Source organism: Herpailurus yagouaroundi, unplaced genomic scaffold (assembly GCF_014898765.1).
Source record: "Herpailurus yagouaroundi ecotype Mexico unplaced genomic scaffold, PumYag 29, whole genome shotgun sequence".
Taxonomy (NCBI): domain Eukaryota; kingdom Metazoa; phylum Chordata; class Mammalia; order Carnivora; family Felidae; genus Herpailurus; species Herpailurus yagouaroundi.
In genome coordinates, this window is record NW_024412377.1 from 58,957,746 (window position 1) to 58,977,094 (window position 19,349).

At 45.2% G+C, this 19,349-nt stretch overlaps 2 protein-coding genes across 3 annotated transcripts in view; both read left to right on the forward strand.

Annotated features, from left to right (window-relative positions):
* The window catches only part of WWC1 (WW and C2 domain containing 1), a 155,530-nt gene extending 152,995 nt beyond the window's left edge, over positions 1 to 2,535 (forward strand). For both annotated transcript variants that reach the window (XM_040444328.1, XM_040444333.1), the window contains 2 exons: positions 687 to 808; positions 1,749 to 2,535. In XM_040444328.1, coding sequence (XP_040300262.1) covers positions 687 to 808; positions 1,749 to 1,815 — 189 coding nt within the window. In that variant the 3' untranslated portion in view covers positions 1,816 to 2,535. The remainder of the gene's footprint in view (positions 1 to 686; positions 809 to 1,748) is intronic.
* A 5,204-nt stretch (positions 2,536 to 7,739) lies between these two features.
* Positions 7,740 to 19,349, forward strand: part of RARS1 (arginyl-tRNA synthetase 1) — a 40,512-nt gene continuing 28,902 nt past the window's right edge. Inside the window, exon 1 of the mRNA XM_040444345.1 lies at positions 7,740 to 7,744. The gene's annotated coding sequence lies outside the window, so the exon portion shown is untranslated. The remainder of the gene's footprint in view (positions 7,745 to 19,349) is intronic.

Here is a 19,349-nt window from a genome sequence, read left to right on the forward strand (position 1 = left end):
AAAATACCAGTTAAGAAAACTTGGCCTTTCAATAGCAAAAGAATAGTACATCCATGACTGACTGATAATGACCTTCTACTAAAGAAACATTTAGATGATGGCTTCATTGACCAAAATTCCATCATCAAGCAGTGTTTTCAAGTATGTGGTACATGGATACTTCAGGGCTCTTTGTGGTTTATTCTCAAAAGTGCTTCTGTAGGTTTGCCTTAGGAAGAAGGGGTGCAATGTTCCCAAAGCCCTTGGGCACAGCTGCATGATTGGAATTGTGTTTCCACCACTTCTTAGGTGTTTGACATTAAAGAAATGTCTTAACATGCCTGAACCTCAGTTTCCTCATCTGTAACGTAGAAGTAAGTATCATAGTTACCTTTCTAGGTGACCCTGAGGATTAGAAAGGTAGCACACATTTCACTAGGCAGCACGCATCTCCATACCACACGGGTATTCAGCTCCCTGGCCCCCAAAACCTGTCCACCCTGGCAGACGGTGGGATCACTTCTCACCTTTGTGAGCAGAGGTTCCTGGTGGAACAGAAACAGTGAGTGTGTCTGTTGTGCGATCCTCAGACCTCTTGACTATAGTAGACCCCTCATTTGTGCTAGAAAGTGTTCTCTGGCTGACCCCTTTCTAGAGGCCCTAAGGACCCTGTGCCACCTCACAGCCCTGCTTGCTTTGCCCTACAGATGGACCGAGCAGAGCACAAGGGTGAGCTTCAGACAGACAAGATGATGCGGGCAGCTGCCAAGGATGTGCACAGGCTTCGGGGCCAGAGCTGTAAGGAGCCCCCAGAAGTGCAGTCTTTCAGGTATGCAGGTGGGCCCCACCCTTTCACACCCAGCCTATCTGGCCTCCATCTCACTGGCCGCTGTCCTGAGCCCCCTCCGCTGGCAGAGCACCAGCTCTCCCTGTGACAGATGCACATGCTCTGCTGAGCCATCCCTGGCACTCTGTGGGCTCCACAGTGCTTTCCCTCAGCTGTCTTTATCAGTCCCCACACAACTCGAGCTAATTTGTTAGCTCCTCTTGTTTAATGAATGAGCCACCTGCTCTGGCCTTTCCTCTTAGCATTTCCATTACCAGTCATTATGGAGGATTGGCTGAAATGATACATAAGCCTGGGGTGACGGATGCTCGCCTGGCCTCCCTGGCTCTGCCTGCTGCCTGCCAGGGTCTCAGGGAGGCATCTTCTTGCCTGGATCCAGCCAGATCATGGGAGGGCCCCAAATGCCACTTGGCTGGGACCTCCCATTCACAGAGGGCCTTGCATTTAGACTCATGATATCTCTCAGGTAAGGCACTCATGGTTGTGTATGTGCTGCTAAAAAAAAAAAAAAAAAAAAAAAAGACTTTCTGGAGTAGAAACATTTTAAATATACTGTCATTTGCGTAATTGTATTTAGACATCTCTTACTTTGTAAGCAACTGGGAATCTAAGACAAACAACACTACAAATGACCCAGGGACCCTTTTAAACTCAGAGAGGCCCATAACTTGAATTGAAGGTGGCTGGTCCTGCCAATGTCCCTCAATGAGAGGTTCCCAACCAGGGATGACGTGGGCACCACAGGGACCTTTGGTAACATCTGGGGACATTTTTGGTTGTCACAACTGGAAGGGGGTGGGGGGAGCTGATGCTGACACACGGTGCCAGGGATGCTGTTAAACATCCTGCAGTGCACAAGGCAGCCCTACAACAAAGAATGATCCTGACCATAATATGTCTAAAGGGCTGGCCTCTTTTGCAGGGAGAAGATGGCATTTTTTACCCAGCCTCGGATGAATATCCCGACCCTCTCTGCAGACGATGTCTAATCGCCAGAAAAGTATTTCCTTTGTTCCACTGACCACGCTGTGAACATAGACTGTGGCTAAAGTTATTTATGTGGTGTTATATGAAGGTACTGGGTCACAAGCCCTCTAGCGCTCTTGTCGGTGTGAAGACGAACAGATTTTTTTTTTTTTTTTTATTTTGGGTTCTATTATTAAAAAAAAAAAAAAAAAGCAACAACAACAAAAAACCAGCATTAAAATGACAAGATTGTATAGTTTGTATATTTAGGAATGTATTTTTGAGAAAGAAAATTTAAATGAACTACAGCAGTGTTAAGTTGCTGCTCTTCTTAAAATAAAATTGTTTAGAATTTTTTTTTTCCTTTTTTTGTACAGCTCTACCTTCTAGAGGTTTCATTGCAATAAGAAGTAATGTTTCAGGGACGGTAATCCTAAAAGGACGTCCTGTAGGTGTCACAGCACAGCTGACCTTTCCTACTTAACATATTTTGTACAATATTAAAAAAAAAAAATGCCAGGAACCATTGGGGGAATTCTGAGGTGCATTTGCAAGTCTTTATGAGCTGTGATGTGTTTTGATGTGGCCGCCTGACATGGAGCAGGCAGCGAGGAGCTGGCTGGCCACACGCCTGCCCCTGCCAGTCTCAGACGCCCAGTGAAACCACTGAAGTGAGTGAGGGAGGGCTATGGAAAGCTCCTTTCAGTTTTATCTCCATCAATAAAGTGGCCTTTCTGAACGAATTTTCTCTCTCTCTTTTTTCTCCCCCTCCCCTCACTGCATCTGTATTTCCCTAATTTTTGACCTGCCCCTTCCTAACCATTTCCTCCCTGCCCATCCCCCTGTGCAGGAGACGGTTTTTCTTGGTTTTTCTTTTGCCAGAACCACCACTCATTCTATCATTAGATTAAAAGGACTGCTCAGCCAGGGCTGTTGCAGATAATGGGACATCAGCCTTTAACAGACAAGTAGCCAATTCCCTCTTCCTTCTTCTGACATTATCCTGTGCAACCTTCCTCCAGGTACATTGCACCACCAACCACATCAGAATCACTTTGGGCAGCTTGTTAAAAATACAGATGCCTGAACCCCATCCCAGACCCACTGGCCCACCACCCTTTCTCAACTGGGATGGGCCCAGAGACCTTCTTTTATCCATGGTCATATGCACACCAAAGTTTGAGGGACCTACCCATAAATGTGAATGAAGCTCAGGCAGAGACAGAGGCAAAATGGTGTGGCCCTGAATCCCATGAGAAAGTCACTTAGGTGACACTAATATGCATGACCTTCTCTAGGCCACTGGGGAGAGGGTGACAGAGGGAGTCAAGTCCCCTTCACTTGGCTGTGGAGGCTTTTCCCCTAATATTTCAGCTAATATTTGTTAGCTGAATATTTTTTACATTGGAGGAACCTATAATGGTGTAGAATTCACCATTATTCCCCACATGTGTCCAGGCCCTCCTTTCCAACTATCCACTCCAGTGTCTCACCATCAACCCAGGGCCTCCCCTCACCCCCAGGACTGCACTCTCTAAACACACCGGCCATCTGTGCATTCTCTCTGCTGCTGTGAAACTCCACCCCACGCATTGAAGGTTGGTTTTGCAGTGTCTTCAAAGGAGTATCAATGCTGTCCCTGACCAATCACAACAGGTCCAGCATAAGAATTGTGTCCCACTGCTCCTGTGGCCCCTCCTCCCTGCACAGCTCAGAGCTTCGAAATGCTGTCCTTGTTGGCCCTGGTCTTCTGTTAAGGGCACTGGCTGCAGCAGTGGAGCAGATGACCCACGCTGGACAGTCAAGAGTGACCCATCCCATTGGCTATCACTCTTAGAGCAAAGATAGGCATGGCACCCCAGCTGGGCCAATCAGAGCCCTTCTTCTGCACTTTGCACTTGAAGGTCAGAAACTAGGTTTTCTCTTGCCAAAGCTTTCTGTAGCCATGGTTCACATTTCTGGGACCACCCCTGCAGAGAGGAGCAGATAGAAAAAGTGGGGAAACGGGGTAGACCTGGGGTTTGAATCCTCGCTTGATCTTAGCCAAAAGGCCAAGAAGCAATGGGGTTTGAATCCTCTGTCCTCATGGTAGTTGTAGTCTGTCTGGTGAACCAAGTCAAGAGTGCTAAGAAAAACACGAAGGTCCTGCAGTGGGATTTTTTCACTCAGTCACACCTTCAAAGCTCAGTCAGCCCTGCACACACCCGTGGCATCATCTTCCCTAAAGCCGAGCTCCTGGCGCCCTCCTTGTGTGTGGGGAAGACTGTGTGGGGCAAATCCTCCTACCCGAGCAGTATGTCTCAGTGTTGCTGGTCCAGCTGATGGAGCATTTGCAGGAGGCCTTCTGTCAGCCATGGCACTGAATTCTCTAAACCGTTCACCGGCACCCCACCAATACATCCCATCGTTTGCCTGGCAAAGAACTGAAGAATAGATTAAGACATTTCCCTCAGAATTATGCATGTGTGTTCTCCAAAACCTTCAGGAAACATGATTTCAGAAATGTGGAAAGATCTGCTTTGGGTCTCTCAGATAACAAATGACCAGAGCAGGGATGCAAACGCTGTCAGCCGGCTCTGAAATGTCTTTTGTGTTTCAGCTCTGGTTTCTGTTTCATGGCACTGTGGTCACACGTGGCCCCACTTGAAGGGAATTTGAACATTCGGTTTTGAAGAGTGAAGCCAGGAAATCCTGTGGTTTCTCTGCAAGGGGGTGTGGAGAAAGGTGGCACGATTAGGACACTAGCCTGAGAAAAGACTGGCTCCAACCATTTCGTAAAACCAATGGTTGCCTTTGACTGTAAACCTTTTTCAATGTACACAGTGGCTACGTTTGTGCTTCCTGCATCCACGAAGGCTAATAAGGTTTGTCCAGTTAACTGTCCACCTGCTAATCAGACTCCAGCCACCTTAACCATTCTCTTACCATTCTTTGACCATTCTTCTCTGTATTCTCACACTTCTTTTCTGTATTCTGTATTTACAGTTCTAGTTTCTTCTGCCCAGTCCACTGTTCCTCCACATCATCATCCTGTCTTCATATGGCTCTCTCTTTATCACTATCCTGCTCCCAGTTCAAGCCTCACCCCTCAGAAAGACCTCTCCCCCTGATCCTGGGCCACCCTATGCAACTTACCCCCACACACACTCATGTCACTTTCTGACACAATGACCCAATTAGTTTGTTCAGAGCACTCTGCAGTAATCTTGTCACATCTCCTCATCTGTCTCTTCCCTCTAAAACGTAAGATCTTAAAACAGGGACCCTGTTTGCCGTGCATTTTGTTGTTGGGTGTGACACAGAGTGGATCTTTGATAAATATTTGTGGAATGAATGAATGAGATCAGATGTCTGCCCCAGAGGTGTGTTCATTCCCTTGTTTGTCACTCCTGACCAGGACAAAAGAAGATTCTGGGTGGGACAGGAGTACTAAAGGCTGTTCTTTGCAGTGCCAGGTTGCAGACACCTCTTTGATCCAGCCCAGTGCACTCCCTGCCAAATACACACACTCCACCCTTCAGCATGAAGAAGCAGAAGTGATTGGGATTGCTAACACACACACACACACACACACTCACACACACACACACACTCACACACACACACACACACACACACACACACACACACACACAGTATTTACGTTCTTTGGGGGAAAAGTCAGGTTATTTACCCCGAAATCATTTCTTGCCTGTAACAATTAGTTGCGTTGCATTAATAGCTAATTATTACACACTACACGAAATCCAAAGGGTACAGAAGAGCGTCAGTAGCACATCCTTCCACTCACTGTAGGCCTAGGCACTCTTCTAATAAACATTCACCTATTTTTAACTCATTTATCCCCATAGCAACCCCATGAGGTAGGTACTGTTATGATCATTCCCATTTTACCATGGAGGAAACTGGCTCAGACATCACACAGCTGATAAGTGGTAGACCTACGATTAAACCCAGTGTGTGCTCTCAAGACACCTCACTACAGTAACCAGAACTCTCCACACGTCTGCCCCCACCTGCCAGTTCCCTCCCTAAAGACAGTCCAGCTTGCCAGTTCCTTCCATGGTCCTACCAGGGATAGGCAGTGTATTGTAAATATGCAGTGAATGGATGTATAATCTTATATGTATATTCTTTTTTCCACCTCAAAATGCATGCTAAATGTACTGTCCTGTATCTTGCTTTTTCTCAATAAGGTATCCATAAGCAGCTTCATTCTTTTTAACAATGATGTAGTATTCCACTAAATGGTGTACCATAAATTAATCAATGGTCATTTATGTTATAGCCAATCTCTTGCTTTTACGATGTCTAACTGATCTTCATCCATCCATCTTTCCACATGTGTATGAGAATATCTGTAAAGTAAGTACTGCCTCCACTTTTATTTTTGGATAATATTTATTTTTGGGAGAGGGGTGCCTGGGTGGCTCAGATGGTCAAGCGTCCAACTTCAGCTGAGGTCATGATCTCATGGTCCATGAGTTCAAGCCCCATGTCAGGCTCTGTGCTGACAGCTTAGAGCCTGGAGCCTGCTTTGGGTTCTGTCTCCCTCTCTCTCTGCCCCTCCCCTGCTCATGCATGTGTGCACACTTTCTCTCTCTCTCTCTCTCTCTCTCTCTCTCTCTCTCTCTCTCTGTCAAAAATAAACATTAAAAAATATAAAGTAAAATATTTATTTTTAGGAAAGTGCAAGCAGGCGAGGGGCAGAGAGAGGGGGACAGAGGATCCAAAGCAGGCTGTGCACTGACAAGCTGGCAGCAGCGAGCCCGATGTGGGGCTCAAACTCAAGAACCACGAGATCATGACCTGAGCCGAAGTTGGACACTCAACCGACTCAGCCACCCAGGAGCCCCTGACTCCACTTTTTAAATGCATCATCAGAGCTCTACGCGAAACTGCAATTGCCTCTCAGACATTTCTTCTCAGTGCGTTTGCTGTCTTCACTAAGCGACATGAAGACTCGTGGAGATAATACGCTTCGAGTACTGAACAGATAGATGAATTTGTTAGTGAATGGTAGGGAAGCTGTTATGTTCTAGCACAGGAATATACTCTAGTTCCTATATTCTAGATGTTTCTGGGGATAACTAAATTTAAAAGCTTGTCCTACACCATTAGTAAGACTTCTCTCAGAGCACTTGGGACTAAATAAATTTACGTAGGACATAATGGTAAGTCCAGTTTACAAGCAAAATATACATGAAGCCAATCAGAAGTGACAAGGGAGCATAAGCCTGACGTTACAGTACTTTTTACCACTTGCATTTATCTGTTTGATTTTTTGTTTTTGGCCATCTGTTCATGAGAATATTGGAGATCTCAGGGCAGGCATCACGCATGTCTTGTTCACTATTTTAATCCCCAGGGCCAGAGCAGTCCCTGACCGATGGCAGACCCTCAAACAGTTGAATGACTTACACTAAGACCAAAGTTCTGTTTCTAGTCCTAGAAAGTGACACACAAACCTGGGCAGACACTTTCCATTGGTTTCCAGTCCTCTCAGCAGGCTGCCTTGATAACAGTGACTTGATGCAGTGTTTCCCAAAGGGAGGCATCAGATAAAATGTTCAGTGGTATCTAGCTGATTTTTTTTTTATAATTTCACTTCAACCTGCACATCAAACCCATGAATTCAAAGTTATTACTGCTTCAGATGGGGATAAGTAAGTTAAAGCAAATCAATTTAAGGAAAAAGATAACATCATTAATACAGTAGAACAAAGAAATGTCAAAAATACTGATGACGGAAACACAATTGGGAAAGGCTGAGTTAATGTATCTAGAATAGTTCTAAAGGGTCACCTTGCACAGTCTCCCATTTTACAGGTAAAGAAAGCAGACCCAGGAGCTATGGCTTGCCAGCAATAAACTGAGCTCTTGGTAGCTAAGAGAAAGGGACAGTGATGTTCAGGGACCATTTTGAATTGTCTCTATCCCTGCTTCCATCTGGTAGCCTCAGTAAGAGCTGCCTGGTCAGGCTGATACACGAGATCCACCTGGGTGCTGCTGGAGCAGCATTTCTTATTCCTTCCACATCTACCTAATCCCGATGTTCCCCTAAGTCCTAATGCCCTTTGCTAATTACCATTGTATCTTCTGTGTAATCCTCTGCCCTTTTGAAAAGCTTATATCTACTCTAATTTTTATTACTAAAACAATGGTGCCTCCCGCAATATAAAATCACTATTTTCAATCTGCTTTTTTATTTTATTTAATGTTTTATTTATTTTTGAGAGAGAGAGACAGAGCATGAGCAGGGAAGGGGCAGAGAGACAGAGAGACACAGAATCTAAAGCAGGCTCCAGGCTCTGAGCTGTCAGCACAGAGCCCTACACGGGGCTCAAACTCACAAACCATGAGATCATGGCTTGAGCTGAAGTCGGATGCTTAACTGACTGAGCCACCCAGGCCCCTGGAATCTGCTTTTTTCTAATACATTTGCTTCATCTGGAAATTCTAATAAACCCCTCCCTTCCCTCATCCATACTCAAGATGTACTGATCTAGTTGAAAATGCAAGAGGCAGCAGAAAGCAGCCACAGCAGCAATATCCCCTCCTCCCAGGTCAAGGCCCGACCTCAGTGTTGGTGCCAGCCCCCACATCTGAGCCATCTCCCATTGGGAGGAAGACAACACAGATCACTGCATTCTGATTCTGTTGCAGGGCTCTAGAAATAGTGACAGTAACCTTTCCATCCCCATCCCCCAGAACCCATTCCTCTTACCCTCCAAGTGCAGACCCAGAAGTCTAAAGGGAATGTTGACCCCAGAGCCCTATCCTTCAACTTGGCTTCTTTCCACCTGGAATGTCCCTCCTCATCCCATACCCAGCCCAAATATCACCTTTAGAAACACTTCCTCATCACCTACCACCCAGGCCTCACTGCCACCTCCATCAACAACCCACACACGTCTTCCTTTTCTTAATATTTTTTAATGTGAGTTCTCTCCCAATGATGGTCAGCTGCTTGTGAGCACAGATTATGTCTAATTCATCTGTGTCCCTGGATGCCCAGTTCTGAGCTATGGGTGCTGGTGATGTCACCAAACTCAAGGGGTTTGCTGCTTGGGGTCCATCAAATTGAACACAACCCAAGCAGACAACTTTGATCACTTGTTACAAGCAAGGAGACAGGGAGGTAGCTCTCAAAGCACTGACTGTCTCCCCCATGGACTTAGTACAGGAAGCTTTTATTCCATGTATTGTGGGGGTGGGTAGGAGCAGGGAGCTTGCATAAGCACTTTAGTTCAATGGCACACGCCTAGCACGTCAACATGCTAGAACACACGTTGTGTGTTCAAAAAGGCAGAAAACTTCCCACAGAAAGAAATCTTAGTATTAAAATGAGCTAAATGTAACTTGAGGTCCACTCAGGGGGGCTTTTGTGCATGTCCTTGGCTCCAATCCAGCTCAAACTGGTTCCTGTAGGGCCTATCAGGTGAGAGGGACCTAGCAAGGGGCTATCAGGTGAAACAATAGTTGGGTGTCTCCTTGGCTGGAACTGTTGGTTCTGCAAAACAAAACACATTTCTTCCCTGCTTTGTACCTTCCTTCCCTCCCTTCTGCTGATGGTTCTCAGCCCTCTTGTTTGAGAAACTTCCCATTGCATCCTAGTTAACAGTGACTGTTGAACAAGTAAGGGGGTGAAGGAAAGAAGCAACATGGCAGGGGAAGGGGGCTGTCTGGGTCTGAGCTGTGCCCACCACTGCCCTTTAACCCTCAGGGTCCCAAGGGTGCCTTAACAAGCTGGGGGGAGGTTATGGGAAAACTACCACTGTCCAAGCCTTCCAAACTTTCTCTGGCTTCCTCCTACCTGAGTGCAAAGGCTGGTGTGACACTGGGCCCAGACAAATGACAGATCAGCAGGAAGGAGAAGCAGGGACTATCTCTCCAATAGCAGGGAGGGGACAAAGAGGCTTTCTGATGGGATGGGGAAGACTTACCTCCTCCTAGGTCAGGGCCTTGTCTCAGTCCCATCCCCTCTCTGTAGAAGTCATTCTGCAGGGAGAGTTTTCATTACCACTAGGGTAACAAAGAGGGCTTGCCCTCACCTAGAGCCTCAGTATGGGAGCTTGGTGCCTTTTTTTTTTTTTAAGTTTGGAATTTGTTTTCTAGGGCTGCCTGGGTGGCTCAGTCGGTTGAGCACCCCACTCCTGATTTCAGCTCAGTTCGTGATCCCAGAATCAGAGGATTGAGCCCAGCATTAGGCTCTTCCCTGAGCATAGAGCTTTCTTAATTCTCTCTCTCTCTCTCTCTCTCTCTCTCTCTCTCTCTCTCTCCCTCTCCCCCGCTCCCCTACTCACATGTGCTCTTAAAGAAATTTTTAAAAAATAAAAAATAAGGGTACTTCAGGGACGCCTGGGTGGCTCAGTCAGTTAAGCATCCAACTTCGGCTCAGGTCATGATCTCGCAGTTTGTGAGTTCAAGCCCCATGTCGGGCTCTGTGCTGACAGCTTAGAGCCTGGAGCCTGCTTCAGATTCTGTGTCTCCCTCTCCCTCTGCCCCTCCCCTGCTCACACTCTGACTCTCTCTGTCTTTCAATAATAAATAAATGTTAAAAAATTTAAAAAAAAAAAAAGGTTACTTCAGTGGCTCAGTTGAGTGTCCAACTCTTGATTTCAGCTCAGATCATGATCTCACAATTCCTGAGATCGAGCCCCTCCTTGGACTCTGTGCTGACAGTGTGGAGCCTGCTTGGGATTCTCTGTCTCCCTCTCTCTTTGCCTCTCTCTCTCTCTTTCAAAAATAAATGAACATTAAAAATTGTTTACTATTACTATGTAAATAAGCAGCGTACATGGTAAAAAAAAAAAAAACTCAAGTGCTACAGAAGTACATAAGATAAAAGTTACCCTCATCTCCTGGAATCCATGATTAATAGTTAAACTAGTGGTTTCCACTTTAAATAATTGAACTTGTTAAACAAAATTCAACTGCATGAATTTGAGGGTCTAATTGGCTTTATTAAGTGATTCATGAATCCATGGCATCCCGTCCAACAAGTTCCAGAGAGCTCTGTGGAGTTCTATAAATTGGAAGGTTTTTATGGGAAGAAGGGCAGGGCAAGAAGTTATTACCAAAAGAAAAGGATTGTTTCTGGGCACCTGGGTGGCTCAGTCTGTTAAGTATCTGACTCTTGGTGTCAGCTTGGGTCATGATCTCTCAGTTCATGAGTTTGAGCCCCACGTCCAGCTCTGTGCTGGCAGCGTGGAGCCTGCTTGGGATTCTTTCTCTCTCTCTTGTCTCTCTCTCTCTCTCTCTCTCTCTCTCTCTCTCTCTGCCTCTCCCCTGCTCCCTGTCTCTCTCTCTCTCTCTCTCTCTCTCTCAAAATAAATAAATAAACTTACAAAAAAAGATGAAGAAAAAGAAAAGGAGTGTTTCAGGCAAGATCATCTTACCTTTGGGGAAGGCATGGAGCCTTAGGTGCAAATTATCTCCTTTTCCTTTGGAGGATAGGGAGGTTCATGTGGCTGATTACCTCACTGATGCTGGCCAGAAAATTCCCAACAGACCTGTTAAGACTACATTTCTGGAGGAGTCTGAAACTGCAATTAGGTTAGGTATTAAGTCTAGACTTGATGACTTGGCTTAAGTGATGCCATTTAGGGTTTGTGGTTTTCTTTTTAACAATTCCCCCCTTTTGATCAGACTCTCAGCCTGAGAGCCGTGATCAAAATTGAAGGTATTTGGGCCACTGTCAGCTGCTACTCTGAAGCTCTTACATAAGTTTCTCTTGTTCCCTTTGTGTGGCATCCATAGGTCATGATGTTTTTTGCTTAACCCTGTGATACTCTTAGATCACAACTCCAGGCTTATAATCCTAAACCAGTCATTCTCATTGCTTTTCCAGTGTCCCAGTCTCAGGGAGATCATCTGTTTGATAGTTAGTGGCTACAAACATGCATTTAAAACTTTTGAGAGAATATAATGCACCAGGAAGATTATAAGGATAGTTCCTAATATTTGGAGTCATAGTCCCCAAGACCCAAACCAGTCACAGAAAGACCTCATTGCAGGAGTCAGCCTTTTAAACCAAGTGGCTTGCTCAGTGATCTCAAGCAACTGAGTTTCAGCTCCCCCAGAAGCGTTAACCCAGATACAGCAGGTGGTGTTAGCCACAGCACAGACACCTCCTTTCTCAGCTAAAAGATAATCAAGAGCTATTCTCCTGTCAAAAACAAAAACAAAAACAAAAAACCACTGGCCAGAGAGCCTAAGAATCATTGTTGGGCAGCTATAGCTTTAGTAGCAGATTCTGCAATGATTTTAAGAATTAAGAAGTTCCTAATGAAAGCCTCATTTTCATTTATGCCTAACCAGGGAAATGGGGACCTGCCAAAAGGAGTGAATCCTGAATCCTGAAAGCCTCCTGCTGGGTCCTTTCTAACTCAACATTGTAAATTCAGGAGAGTCGACTGATGAGATCTCTTATTTTGCTTGTGAAAAATTAGGGGCAGCTAGATTTACTTCTATCCAGAAATAAAAGGTCATTCCAAATTCCAGGTTACCTGCCCCCCTTAGCGATGGTGTGGAAAATACAGATGAGGGTGTTATTTTCCTAAGAGAATGTCAGAGGAAAGGAGAGGAGAGGAGAGGAGAGGGGAGGGAAGGGGAGGGGGAGGGGAGGGAAGGGAAGGGAAAGAAGAAAGGTTTCATGTTCACTTAAAGTATGAAATCTTGATCCAGAGTCTTGGATGGAAATAGCCTACCTCGATGTCAGCTACTTCCTTTCTCATCCTCAATGTCAGCTACTTCCTTTTTCGTCAGGTTGATGTGGAGGTCTCCAGCAAGGTCAGTAGTCAGGAGCACTTGGTAATGTACCTTCTCACGGTTCGAGAGCCATCTTCCTCCGATATGTTTCCAGAATATGCAGTCACCAAGCTTAAGACTGTGACTTGTAGCAGGGGTGCAGGGCTGCCAGAGCACCTGGCTACAGGGGTCCCAAACAGATCAGGTCCAGCCGCTCTCTGCTAACAAAATCTGAAGGCAGAGAGATGAGACACAGTAAAAACAAGAAAGGAATTTATTTCAGGGAGACCAACACAGGGAAGACAGAGGGCTAATGTCTCAAAGACTGTCTCCAAAGTGCTGAAAATACTTCCAGGCTTATATAAAGAAAATGTAGGACAAAGGTTGGTGGCGTGTGCAGGTGGGCAGTAAAGGTCAAGTTGATCACTGGAAGGGTCCTGCTGGCTCAGAACAGTCTTTATTGCTTGAGGGGGTATTTTCAGTTCCTTTCATGGGATGCTTTGCCTGCAGGGTCTTTTGCCCAAGTTAACAAATAAGCTAGAAAGAACTTAATTAGAAAGTTTGAGGTCAGGGGCGCCTGGGTGGCGCAGTCGGTTAAGCGTCCGACTTCAGCCAGGTCACGATCTCGCGGTCCGTGAGTTCGAGCCCCGCATCAGGCTCTGGGCTGATGGCTTAGAGCCTGGAGCCTGTTTCTAATTCTGTGTCTCCCTCTCTCTCTGCCCCTCCCCCGTTCATGCTCTGTCTCTCTCTGTCCCATAAATAAATAAATAAATAAATAATAATTAAAAAAAAGAAAGTTTGAGGTCAAAATGAAGGTAGTTACAGTCCTTTTTCATGACCAACAGGATGCTTTGAATTGGGATCTAGGAAGGTTTCTTCTAACCTGTTGACGATAGGCTTCAACATAAGACATTAGAGACTTCCAGTAGCTGGTCATACTAGCATGAAACAAGGGATCAGCAGAAAGTTGTTATGCCAGTCAGTAGACATTGGTCTGCTAGTGACTGTCATGTGGAGTGAGTTTATGTTTCCAGAATGGGGAACTTCGAACAGTCAGCAAGACCAAAGGCAATACCTTGGGCCAGGAGTGTCCAGTAGTTTTGGCAAGTTTACAAATTTTAAGTTTGAGGATCCCACTGTCAGCGAGCCCTCTTACTCAACTATAGACCCCAATAGTTATTCCTTATCTAGCACTCTTGAGGCTTTGCAATGACTGGAACATTCCAATCACCAGACCAGAAAAGCCCTGATAACAATGGAATGCCTAGAAGACCACATCCCTGCCCATGATCACAGGCTGAATACATACTGAGCTCTACTCATGATCATGGGCTCCCTACTTGCTCTCTTGCATGTATCCCCTGAACCTCTTCCTATAAAACTTCAGGTGTCCGTCTTGTCAAGAGAGAGGTTGGTTGTTAATGCTTGAACTTGCTACCTCCCCCAGCTGCCAGCACCCAAAATAAATTTCTCCCTTTCTCTTTTCCAAACTCCAGTCTTTTGAGTTATTGGCTTCTCTTGCAATGAGTTAGTTTATCTGAGTTTTGTTTGGCAACAGTGTTGACAAACCAGCCCAGAGCTGTGCTTATGATTTGTCCAGCCACTTTGGGACTCCCCAGGATGGACCAGGTGTAACAGTGCCAGGGGTTTCCACATTCATTTTCTGAGTTAGCAGCTCCAATAACTTGGTAACACCAATTAGTTCTCTCAACCATGTCTAATGACTGAGGATGATAAAACAGTGTTAATTCCAAAAGTTTGTGAGACTTTCATTAAAGCTCATATGATTAGTTGAGGCACCTGGGTGGCTCAGTCTGTTAAAAGTACGACTTCGGCTCAGGTCACAATCTTGTAGTTGGTGGGTTCGAGCCCCACACCGGACTCTCTACTGTCCGGGTGGAGCCTGCTTCAGATCCTCGGTCTCCCTCTCTCTGCCCCTACCTCTTATGCGTGCTCTCTTGCTCTCTTTCTCTAAAAATCAAATAAACATTAAAAAAAAAAAGAGCTCATATGATTTGTTCAGTGAAGTGGATGCCTCAATCACTGGAGATTATGGAGGATGTACCCTAAGTGAGAAATATATTCCCTAACATTATCTTTGCCATTATGAATACCCCAACCCATCCAGAAGACACACATACAACAAGAGCATATTGATAGCCCATACTAAGTAGCAGCTGAATGATGGCCAGCTGCAGATGTTCAAAGAGTCCAGAGGGAGGAGGTCGGAGGCTACTGGAAATAAAAATAGCTTTTCCAGGATTATGGGTCTGACTGATCAGACATTGTAGGCTCTTGCAATGAAGAATAGAAGTCTCCCCACCAATGTCTATTCATAATTTGAGTCATCTTAAATATACTGTGGTGTGTGAAGGGATGCAAAAACTGAAAAATGGGGTTTGTCAGGTAGCTGGGAAGAACCATCTTGGGCTCTCCATTACCCCCAACTGTTTAATTTACAGCCCCTGTTTACCCACCACAAGCTCCCTGATTCAGAAGCAGACTGTCACCATGATACAGGGACATCAGGATGGCTAAATGACTGCCATAAAATAGATACAATAATACAAAAGAGTTATAAGTTAGATTTAAGCTTGTTTCCTGGCAGATGGAATAGATTAAGTTGACTGTCCAGATGGGTCAAACTTTATAAAATATTTGTGGAAAAGACACTTAAAGGTTTGTACTTGTCCTTGACAAGTCAAGTTCCAAATAACCCCACCTCCCTGCTGCACCCTTTTTTCTTTTGATAAGAATTACCCACCTCCAGGGGTGCCTGGTGGCTCAGTCAGTTAAGCATCCAACTTCAGCTCAGGTCATGATCTCACAGGTTTGTGGGTTTGAGCCCCGCATCAGGCTCTGTGCTGACAGCTCAGAGCCTGGAGCCTACTTCAGATTCTGTGTCTCCCTCTCTGCCCCTCCCCTGCTGACACCCTCTCTTTCTCTCTCACTCAAAACTAAATTAAAAAACGTTTTTAAAAAAACATTAAAATTAAAAAAAAAAAAAGAATTACCCCCCCTTGAAGTTTGCATATCAAAGAGATGGTTTAGATAAGAGTTCTGGAAGACTCTGGGTACATTTATTTATTTATTTATTTTGTGGAGAGCTCGAGCAGGGGTTGGGGGCAGTGAGAGGGGGACAGAGGATCTGAAGCCGGCTCTGCACTGTCAGGCTGACAACAGCAAGCCCGATGTGGGGCTCGAGCTCACAAACCTCAAGATCATGACCTGAGCCAAAGTCGGATGCTCAACCAACTGATCCCCCCAGGTGCCCCTGGGTACAACATTTATATCTCAAAGGCACTAGGCGGGATGGTGGTGGTAAGCAAACTCTTCCTAAGACATTTTCCCCTTAAAGCCAGAGTTTTTATAATACTTACAATCCTTTTGAAATAAATAGGGGAGGGGCGCCTGGGTGGCGCAGTTGGTTAAGCGTCCGACTTCAGCCAGGTCACACGATCTCACGGTCCGTGAGTTCGAGCCCCGCGTCAGGCTCTGGGCTGATGGCTCAGAGCCTGGAGCCTGTTTCTGATTCTGTGTCTCCCTCTCTCTCTGCCCCTCCCCCGTTCATGCTCTGTCTCTCTCTGTCCCAAAAATAAAAAAAGAAAAAAAAAAAAAAGAAATAAATAGGGGAAATTTGGGGATTAGTAAAAAAGATTGGTGAACTTTCAGTTGTCTTTGGAAACACACCTCTGGTCCTACAAAGACTAGATGTGTAAAGTAAGGACAGCTGTTCGTGATTCTGCAAAGAATTGGGTTGCCACCTAAATGACATCAAGGACTCACACACACACACACACACACACACACTCTCACCTCTGGTACCATTCTTTCATTTCCCTCTGGGTACATTTAGCTTAGGGTTGAAGGCCTAAAGAAATTCCTGTCAGGATTCAGCCAGGAAAAACCGTAAATATTTCTTGTAGTATTAAATAACTTCAGGGCCCCAAGAGTTGTCCTCAAAGAGGGTGCAAAAGATACTCTTGTCCCAAGATCTGGAGTCAGTCCCAAATAGAGCAAGAGAAAGGACCAACAACCTGCATGTCCCAGGCAGACAGAAAGACAAGTCAAGTCCTTAGGATGTAAAGTGAGACAAATAAGAAGGCAATTGCTATCAGTGAGGAGAAAGGATCAATAACCAATTTGGTTGGATTTGAAAAGGATAAGATGACGTGAAATTTTCTTTTCCTCTCTCTCTACCGGGTTCAGAAGGTAATCTATTTACAAAAACTTGCGAGGATCTTCCCTGGATTTAAGAAATTCTTTTGGCCTGTGACCAAGGAGTGAAAGAAAGATACCTGAAAAGGATTGCCTGTAGCCTCAGGTGGCCTTATTTTAAAAGGTAATGGTTTTAATAAGTGTCTTCAAGTAGAAAGGCAATTCAGAGGATTACTAGAATGAGCACTCCAGTAAAGGATAGAAGGGAGCAGGGAGGAATTATATCAGTCTCATATGTCAGTCTCATAGGCCCCACTTCTTGGTACCTTTCCTCTCCTTAATTTGTCATTATCCTTTTGCAAGGAATCTCTCAATGAAGCTATTTTGGATATTTGAAACCTTCTGGAGGCTTCTGCATGCAATTAGTTCCCATTGTGTTTAACTTGGGAACGCTTGCTTTCAAGTACACAAATGATCTTATCTAATTGGACCGGTCCTCATCATGGTCATTATAATTGTAGGTTGATTTAGTAAGACATTGCCATTTTACTAGATATTTGCAACTCCTGAGACTATAGTTCTTAGAAAATGGGCAAGTGTGCCCGAAAGTGGCAGGCTCACCTCTCTGGATTTAAAGAATCCCACTTCTTTTAGCTAGGCCTTTTGTTTTCTCTGAGCCACACTAATAATCTGAGAAGTGTGGAAAGAACTGAACCCGCAAGCCCCAGGAATGAGGGCTGAGGACCGATTCCAAACAAATGGAGAACTTGTAAGTGCCACCAGCAATTTCTGACTTGGAATATGGGAATCTGGAGATGAAACCTACGGCCTGGGGTTCTTTTTTGGCTTCTGAGACATCACTTAGCTATTGCCTTTGTTACACAAAACAAGGCAGAAAAACCTGTGCACCTTAACTTACCAGCAGTAACCTACAGATGTTACTGCATCCTGGCCACCAAGATGGTTCTGTAGGTACTGCCACTAATTCCCATAGGACCTGGCATTGGACTTCCTTTACATTTTTTAAAATATGTATTTATTTTGAGAGAGAGACAGAGAGAGATCAAATGGGGGAGGGTCAGGGAGAGAGGGAGGGAAAATCTCAAACAGGCTCCACACTCAGTGTAAGCCCTACTGAAGGCTTGATCTCACAACTGTGAGATCATGACCTGAGCCAAAATCAAGAGTCAGACACTTCACTGACTGACTGAGCCACCCAGGTGCCCAAGAAAGGATTGGACTTCCAAAGTCTCCTGTATCCATTTGCTAGGACAACCATAGAAAGTAGCATGACTGGGGAGCTTACATACCAGAAATTTATTTTCTTATACTTCTAGAGACTGGAAGACTGACATCGATGTGTCGGCAGGCAAGGCCAGTGATTTCTGAGGCCTTTCTCCTTGGTTTGTAAATGGCATTCTTCTCCCTTGTCTTCACCTGGTGGTGATGGTGTGTGTGTGTGTGTGTGTGTGTGTGTGTGTGTGTGTGTGTGTCCTAATTTCCTTCTATAAGGACATGTATCAGATTGGATTAGGCCCCACTCTCATGACCTCATTTTAACTTTATTACCTCTTTACCGACCCTCTCTCTAAACACAGTTGTCAGTGATTCCTCTTGCTCAATTATAGACCCCAACAGTTAAAACCATAAATGGACAAGACCTCTTAACTCACGCTCTAACTAAAACTATTGTGCTTATTTCTTACAATTTTTTTTGAGAGAGAGAGTGTGCAAGCTATGTGTCAACAGGGGAGGGGCAGAGGGTGAGAGAGAGAGGGAGAAAGAGAAAGAGAGAGAAAGAGAGGGAGAGAGAATCTTAAGCAGGCTCCACACCCAGCTTGGAGCCCCCACGCCCAAGGAGGGCCTGGATCTCATGACCGAGAGATCATATCTGAGCCGAAATCAAGAGTCGGACACAACAGACTGAGCCATGCAGGCATCCCCTTATAGCACTTTCTTGAGGCATTGACAAAGATGTTTTACAATGACCAGATTATTCCAGCCATAATTCCCAATGACCAGATTATTCCAGGCCATAAAAGCCCTGATAGTAATGGAATGCTTAGAGGATCACATTCCATCCCCTTCCCTGCCCATAATCAGGCACTGAACACGTACAGCCCCTCACTCATGATCATGTGCTCCCTACCTGCTCTCTTGCATGTATCCCTGAAACCTCTTCCTATCAAACTTTAGGTGTCCATCTTACAGGTGAAGAGGTTGGTTGTTAAGGCTTGAGCCTTCCACTTCCCCCTGCTGCTAATACCCAAAATAAATTTCTCCTTTTTTTTTTTTTTCTAAGTAATCTCTACACCCAGTGTGGGGCTTGAACTCACAACCCTGAGATCAAGAGTTGCATGCTTTACCGACTGAGCCAGCCAGGTGTCCCAAATTCTTCTTTTCTCTTTTCCAAACCCTCATCTTCAGAGGTACAGGCTTCTCTTGCAATGAGTTTTTCTGAGTTGTGTTAGGCAACAGTGTTGGAAAACCCAGCCAGGAGCTGAACTGTGTTTTTTTTTTGTTTTTGGGGTTTTTTTTTTTTGTCCAGCCCCCGTGGGATTCTCCAGGACGGAGTAGTTGGCCAAGGGTTCCCCCTTTTGTTTCCTGAGTTAGTGGCTATGGTCAATGGATAGGTAACTGGAGAGGC